Source organism: Pinus tabuliformis, chromosome 2_1 (genome assembly GCF_031772625.1).
Source record: "Pinus tabuliformis cultivar Carrire ecotype Pingquan chromosome 2_1, CPIR1, whole genome shotgun sequence".
Lineage (NCBI taxonomy): Eukaryota > Viridiplantae > Streptophyta > Pinopsida > Pinales > Pinaceae > Pinus > Pinus tabuliformis.
The window spans coordinates 675,259,397-675,268,012 of NC_142299.1; the positions used below are offsets into that span (position 1 = coordinate 675,259,397).

General features: G+C 40.5%; 1 protein-coding gene across 1 annotated transcript; it reads left to right on the forward strand.

Moving 5' to 3' along the window:
* Positions 1–2,866: 2,866 nt before the first annotated feature.
* Positions 2,867–8,394, forward strand: LOC149202396 (uncharacterized). Its single transcript, XM_089401576.1, has 2 exons — positions 2,867–3,534; positions 4,146–8,394. The coding sequence occupies exons 1-2, from the start codon at positions 2,867–2,869 to the stop codon at positions 8,392–8,394; spliced, it is 4,917 nt and encodes a 1,638-aa protein (XP_089257702.1).
* Positions 8,395–8,616: the final 222 nt, after the last annotated feature.

The following is an 8,616-nucleotide window of genomic DNA, read 5'->3' on the forward strand; positions in this document are numbered from 1 at the left end:
TCTTCCCTATCTTCTTGGAGGCCTTCAAAGTTTCTTCCCTTTTGGATGGATTTTCTTGTACTTCCCTCATGTCATATGTTGTAATAATTCCATGTAACTCATTCATGTTCAATGTCGCTAGATCTTGTATTTCTTCTAAAGATAATATTTTACAATGAAATATCATTGGGAGAGATATTAGTATATTTTGAACGATGACTCTATCTGCAATTTTCTCTCCCAGTCCTCTCATAATATTCATGTTCTCATCAACCCAAAGAAACTAAGCTACAATATCTTCATCTTCCTTCCTCTTCAGGTGTTCAATTTGTTCTCTATAAGTTTAAAGCTTCGCCCCTTTGACTTTTTCATCTCCTTCATACACATTCATGAGCTTGTCATAAATTTACTTCATTGATTCACAATGCATAACCTTGATAAATTTTGATCCTATCAACCCTCCTAAAATGGCATACATATCCTTTGAATTACTTTCATAGAGTTTTATTCCAATTGGATTTTTTGGAGTAGAAGTCAGTACCATGTATCCATTTAGAATAGCTTTCCAAATGTCAACTCCTCGTGCCTATAAGAATAATATCATTCTTATGCTCCAAAAGGAATAATTTTGTCCATCAAAAAATGGCAGACCATGTTTTGGTGTATTATGCTTGCTTTTCTATGAGTTACACTGAGATCTACCTTCCAGTGGTCAAATTTTTTTCTAAAGGAACCTGCTCTAACACCAATTTTTGGAATGTTCAACAATACTAGGAAGGGGGAGGTTAATCAGAATTAATAATTTTTAACTTCAAAAACATGTAAAAGCATCCATAGGTATAAATCAAAGCACATGAATATACAAAAATTATATATGTTTACGTCAAAAACACATAATGCTTTTATTAATATAAATAATGAGTACAATCAAATTTCTCAACACCAACTGGAAGGAAGCACCAACTCCCTAGTTTATCAACACCAACAGAAAAGAAGCACCAACTCTTTGATTTATCAGCACCAAATCTTTTACAATAGTCAATATTAGTCAAAGAAAGTCCTCCCTCCTGGAAGTTGCTCTTTCGTCCTTCACATAAGCACTTGTTTCCCAAACATGACCTTATAAGCAACAAAAATTCCCTCAAAAATTATCCTTGAACTTGGCCTCCTTATCAACTAAACTTAGCCTCAACATGCCCCAAACCAATACTGAAACCTTAAAAATGAGTTCCAAAAATCCTTCCAAAATAAGCCAAAAACCCTTCAAAATTGTATGAAAAATACTTCCCCACAAAGTATCTCCAAATTAGCTCCTCTTCACTTTTGGTTCATGAGGTATGAACCTTATAATTCCTTCTTTTCTTCACGTTATTGAAAAGATCCAAGATTTCTTAAGCAAATGACTAATTCTCCTTCTCATGCCTATTTATAGTGAATTCAAGGTATAGAATGGGTTGGCTTGTCCACTGGCTTGTGCAAATTGACAAAATGTATATTGAATATTCAAAAAATCATTTCTCCTCAACCATGAAGAGTTAGAGGGAGTTCCATATACCATTGTAAAGGTATCATAATAAGTTTTCCAACCATTTATGTTATGCTTCTATCTGAGCTAGGTAAATGGAGTAAAAATGCATTCAAAGATTGGGTATCCAAATGGGTCATCAAAAATCCAAAAGTAATATTTCGAAATGTGTTATTTGATTATGTAACCTTCTCTTTAATTTGGACAACCTTTGACATCAATGATAACTTCTTTCAACAGTTATCATTGCCATATTCATTGTAGGTACATGTGAAGTTGCATCAAGAGGCAAGATTGAAAATGGAAACTTAGTTCATGGTGGCATCAAGTTGGTCACCTTCCTCCTCTGCCAAGTTATTGTTGGAATTAGGATTGTATTTTTTGAAAACTATTGTCTGGTTCTTTGTTCTTACTTGGTGGTAGAGGTTATTTTGGTTAAATTTTGTGATTGGGAATATGATTGAGACAGTGATTGGGATCCTGATAAGGGAACTACTCTAGAGATTGTTAATAGCTTAAAATGGTGTACTTTGATTGTTACTATGCATCTGTTCAGTGAGGTTATATGGCCCGGCGCGACCTTGTTCATTGTCTTTGTAGCTATGATGAAGCTACCTTAGACAACAAGTAGAATAACATAGGGGTTTGGTGAATAACTTGACCTCAAGTTTACATGATATTGCAAGTACTAGTGGCCATGTGGACAACAAATGCCCAAATAGGAATGATCTTTTTTTGAACCTATAACCTTTTAAAAAAACACGTTTTCTTAATTATTAAACCCACAACCTCACTTAATATAATATTTTTAAATAAATATATCAAAATTATATAAATCCACAACATCATCTAAAAAAAACTTTTCAAATAATATCAAACATTCACTATATATAAAAAGAAACATTCACTCAATGCAATGCTTCTTAATAGATATATTAGGATTATGGATATCCATAGCATCATTGAAAATGTTTTGTTTCATTTTGTTTGTTTTTATGTTTTGTTTCTTTAAATATTTATATAAATTATTTTTTTTATAATTTTAATTAGAATTAAGGTTTTTTTATATGTATGAAATTTTTATATAATCAGTAATATAAATTATATATTTAAATTTTAAAATTAATTATTTTTTTTTTGTAAATTTGGCAAGACTACATTTTAAACATGTCCAATATATCACCTCGATCAGGTGGGGAATTGAACCAGTAACTTCACATCAAGGAGTGCCTTCGCTGGATTAGGTCAGTTTTTTGGGATACAGAGCGCGCGCGGAGCTGGAGCGGGATTGAAGACTCGGGAGCAGTTGCAGCTTCGCCTCGGCCTGGGCCGCGAGGCCTGTCTTGGGGCCTGGCCTCCGCCATGGCCCATTCTGATCCATCTCTGGGGGATGCAGAGAAAGCTTTCTCTGATTTGGTAAAATCTCTGCCCCCCGTCCGTCCGAAACCAACAACATCAAAATTTGTCAAGAAACTTGATACACTCCAAGAAGTTCAGTTACCTCCTTCTCTCCCTCGAATGGCAGCGTTATCCTTAGCAGAAAAAGGGCTCATAGGGCAGTTCACAGGCTTATGGCCTTCACCAAAGACAGTCCAGAGATGGGTGGAAAGGAACTGGTCTGATAAAACACAAGGAAAGATCTCGATTCGATTTTGTGGCAAAGGTTACTATACTTTTCACTTTGAAACCAAGGCAGACAAGGATCTGATATTCAGGAACGGGCCCTATTTCATGGATTCTCGAGGGTTATATCTGAACAAATGGACTCCTGACTTTGACCCTGAACTCGATATTCCTAATGCGGTACCGGTTTGGGTCCGTCTTCCCCACCTCCCTCTGCATTGCTGGGGAGACGATTCGGTAAAGGCAATAGGGAATGCTGTAGGCAAGTACATTGACAGAAGCGAGCCTAAAGATAACATGCAAGCCTGTGCAAGGATTTGCGTAGAAGTGGACCTTGGAAAAGGCCTGCCAGAAGCCATCAAGCTGAAGGTGGATGACTGGAGCTACATACAGCAGCTGGACTACGAGCAAATACCCTTCAAATGTAAGGTATGTCATGAATACGGCCACTTTGCTAATAGATGCTCTAAAATTACTAATCTTGAAGCTGAGGACCAAGCAGAACAGTGGGAAACTGTGAAAAAAAAGAAAGCAGCACCTCAACCAAAGCAAGATCCACCTTCTGAACATCCGGGCTCTTCCTCCCCCCGCCCCACCTCTCCCTCTCCAAATCCTCCTGGACCCTCCCTTGAATCTTCTTTCCCCTCCTCCTCCAACCCTTTCTTTATTTTATCCTCTGATGACCCTCAGTCTGACCAGCCTTCTCTGATCGAACCTCCCTTGATTTCTTCGACCCCCTCTCAGCCCTCCATAGATCCTCCCCCCCCCAGAACCACCAGAAGCTCTTCCAAAGACTTTGGCGCCTCCAGCGATATTCATAAGAAACCGGGACCAGGAAGAAAGTCAGCCAAGCAACATCGGGAAGAAAGCACACAAAAGGACATAGCCCTAGGGATTCAAACCCCTATGGAATCCTTCATTACAGGTTCACAAGAAAAAGAAACAGTAGGTAAAGATTATGAGAGGCGAGCACCTCCTCGCTCAAATGCCTCATGATGAAGCTTTTATCATGGAACAGCAGGGGTATGGGGCACCCCTCCAAATCAGCTGCCCTACGAGATCTTCTTCAAACAGAAAGACCAGAAATTGTCCTGATACAGGAAACCAAGCAAAGTCAGAGCGAAATGCAAATAATTATAGATGCCCACAAAAACTTCTCAGGGGCCAGTAGCAACTCCAGAGGAGCTTCTGGAGGAATTACAACTATGTGGAACAAGCAGTTCTGGGACTGCAATTCCTTCGTCCTCAATCAAAATTGGGTTAGAACCAACCTTAGTAACAAGGAAGAGAGCTGTGATCTTATCATTTATAATGTCTATATCCCCAATCATTACAGGGAAAAGGAACAATGTTGGAAGGAACTGAAGGAAGAAATAGACAATGAGCAGAACTCAAATGTAATTCTTGCTGGAGACTTCAATTTAATCCTCCATGCGAATGAGAAAAGAGGGGGCATCTTCACCACCGATCCCTTCAGAAGGCAAATGGAAATGATAATGTCCGACCATGAGCTGATGGATATCATTCCAAAAAACAGGAAATACACTTGGAACAACAGAAGGTTGGGGCCAGGCAACATTATGGAAAGATTGGACAGGATTTTGGTTAATGTCTCCCTCCTCTCTTCCTTTGCTGCAGGCCACACCAAAATTCTCAGTACCACAGCCTCAGATCACTTCCCCATTATTTTAACGCTGGACTCCCATTCTCATTTGGGTCCAATACCATTCAGATACAATCCTCTGTGGAAAGACAACGCTGAGGCCGAGGCTATCATAGACGCAACCTGGAAGCAACACGTTGAGGGCTCCCCAAGCTATATTTGGGAAACAAAACTTCGAAACATAAGGAGAGCTCTAAAGGATTGGGCAAAAATCAGCTATCAAGAGCCAGAAAAAATAAGGGAAAAAATACAGCAGAACTTGGAAGAGATTCATAAGCAAATAGAGGACCACGGATTCACCCATCAACTGAAAAACCAAGAAAGGGAAGTTCAGGGCCAGCTAATTCAAATCAAGAGAGCGGAAGAGATCAAGTGGAGAATCAAATCAAGAGAAGTATGGCTGAAGGAGGGCGATAAAAATACGGCCTACTTCCATAAGCAGGCCACAGTCAAAAAAACAAGGAATAATGTAAACACGATAACTGATAGCCAAGGCAGCCAGCATAATGATCAAGAATCCATCAAACGAGCTGCCTTCCTCCATTACAAATGTCTCCTCACGGAAAACCAAGGAGATGCTGATTATTCAAAGCTCCTTAAGCATCTACCGGGGAAAATATCTCTTGAGGAGAATGACAGCTTAAACAGTGAAATAACAGAGGAGGAAATCAGAAAAGCCATCTGGACTTTACAACCAGATAAGTCTCCAGGTCCAGATGGATTCCCAATAAATTTTTACAGGGACCATTGGCATTTGATAAAAAAAGACCTTGTTAAAATGATGAATGGAATCCAAAGGAAAAAGAAGATGGGGGGCTTCACAAACTCAACTTTCCTTGCCCTCATCCCTAAAGAAAATCGCCCCACTTCTTTCTCCAGATTTCGACCTATTTCATTGTGTAATACTTCATATAAGATCTTTGCAAAAATCATAGCAGCCAGACTCCAACCCCTTCTCCCTTCCCTTATATCCGAAAATCAAGGAGGCTTTATGTCCAACAGGCAAATTCATGACACCATCACCTTGGTCCAAGAAGCTATTCACTCCAGCACTTCAAGGCAGGAGAAAGGTTTCGTTCTTAAGCTTGACTTAGCCAATGCATTTGACCGAGTACGACACTCCTTCTTGTTTGCTGTATTGAGAAAAATGGGATTCAACTCTGACTTCATCAGCACCATTGCAGCTTGCATCTCTGGCCCTTGGATTTCGCCTCTCATAAATGGACGCCCTTGTGAAGCATTTCAATCCTCAAGAGGGTTAAGGCAAGGTTGCCCCCTTTCTCCCTATCTTTTCATCTTGATGGCGGAATCCTTTAGCAGCGCCCTGGATCACAACAGAAGAGTCGGCCTCATCTCTGGTATCAAGTTTGGAAATGGAGTGAAGAATATCAACCACTCTCAATTTGCTGATGACACTCTGCTCATTGGAGGGGCATCCACTACTATAGCAAGGCGTTTCAAAATCCTTCTGGACCAATTCATGGAGTGCTCAGGAGGAGAGGTCAACTTCCATAAAAGTTGCATCTATGGATGGAATATCTCCAATCAAACAGCTCACAGCATAGCCAATATTTTTGGAGTAGCCTACAAAGCAACCTGGGACCACTTCACCTACCTTGGGATGCCGGTCACCATGGGCTCTCTAAAAGCCACTACCTGGAATGAAATAATAGACAAAGTCAAAAGGAAGGTACAGCAATGGGGAACTCAATGGCTTAACCCAGCAGGCAGATTAATTTTGCTCAAATCAGGTATCTCCTCCTTACCACTATACCGCTTCACTCTTTATCAAGCTCCTGTCTCTTTTCACTATAAGCTGGAAACTGCCCTCCGCAACTTTTTATGGCAAGGAGGGAAAAAAGAAAAAAATAGATTCAATTTGGTAAATTGGAAAAGCGTAATTCAATCCCAAGATAGAGGTGGACTGGGAATTAGAGCCCCTAAAATTCTTAACCTTGCTTTCGGGATCAAAATGGCTTGGAGATTAATCAATGATCCAAAAGCTTGGTGGAAACAGGTCATTGAATGCAAATATCTCTCTGACAACAGGCAAAGACTCCTTGATTCTGATATTCCCAGTAGAAATTCTACTAAAATCTGGCACCTTTGTAAGAAAGCACTTCCCATTCTCAAACAAAACATCTCAAAGATCCCGGGGGGAGGGACCAGCATTAATTATGCCACCGACAAGATAATGGGTTTCCAACCTCTAAACACAGTTGAAGAAGCCATTCCCTTCATCCTCCATCTTAATAGCAAAGGCATTCAGAGGCTTGATCAAATTTCAAAATGGGATGTTGACACAGGAGCCTGGACTAGCTGGGATTTTCCAGTTATCCCCCCAAACTTAGAATTAAGTTTCCAAGCTTTTCAAAAAAACCTTCAGAACAGAGCCCCCATTAAAAAAGGCACAGCAGATGGATTTAGATGGGACCCCACGGGCTCAAGCTACACCATCAAGTCCGGCTATCAATTCATCTGCAACAGCACTTATCAAATTCCTATCTGGAATCATTGGAGAACAATATGGAAATCAGAGGCCATCCCCAAGGTCAAATTCTTCATATGGTTGCTGTTAAAAGGCAAAATCCTCACTTCTGAAAATTTAAGAAAGCGAGGGATATATGGACCTTCTATTTGTCCTAACTGCTGCTCAGCAGAAGAAACCATCCGCCATCTTTTCCTTGATTGTCCCTTCGCGAAGAATTGCTGGATCAATATGTCCAATTTGGGAAATATAACATGGCAATCTCACCAGAACATTGCAGAGGCAATTCAAGATTGGAGAAGGAGCTGTCCATGGAAGGATAAAAGGAGCAAGATTGTCAAAAGAACTTGGGATATCATTCCTCACAATCTCTTATGGAAAATCTGGCTTACAAGAAATAAAAAAATCTTCCAAAACAAAGAGGGTAATGTATGGAAGACATGCAACAAGGCCCATCTTTTGGCACAGGAGACAATTGCAGCAAAACACTCAGGGACAGTCAAAGCAGCAGATTACTCAGTTGAGGAGAGGTCTTTTATTAGGCATATTCTTGGCCGGCCAGGACATCAACAGAGTATTCAGAGAACTAACAGACAGCATCATGACCAGACCAAGAAGTGGGATATCAGACTTCCAACCCAGGAATTCAAGAAATGGATTCAGAGTAACAACTGCCCGATTTTATTCTTTGATGGCGCCTCCAAGTCCAACCCAGGACCAGCAGGCGCGGGAGGAATTATTATAGATGAAATAGGAGAAGAAATCAGCAATTACGAATGGAGTCTGGGAAAAAAATCTAATAATAACGCAGAGGCCTTAGCTCTCTATCAAGGGTTGTTGCAATTGAAAAATCTGGGGATTAAAAAAGCTTTAGTCATTGGAGACTCCTCTATCATTATTGGCCTCATGAACCACAACCAAAGATCACCAAACAGCAACCTTCAGCAACATCTCCAACGAATCAATCTACTTCTCAAGCACTTTGAAAAAATCAGCTTCTACCATATCCTTCGCACGCTCAATGGGGAAGCTGACAAACATGCGAATAACGCAGTCGGAAAACCGGAAGGTGTGATGAGGCACAATAACAGAGACACCTTCCAGCCTCTGCCATGATTCAGGCAAATCCTGACTTTGCCCAGGCTCGCAGATCCACCAAGCGTGCGACGGGCTTAGCTTCATCAGCACCAGGACACTTGACAGAGAGCTTGGAATGCATCAGTAGTCTCATCCAAGCATCGACTCAAAGAATAACTTGCATCCCAAGGAAAACCAATCAATTCAGTGAAGGCCGGAAGATCGATTACGCTGCTCCAGCAGATCGCCATCGGGATTTAG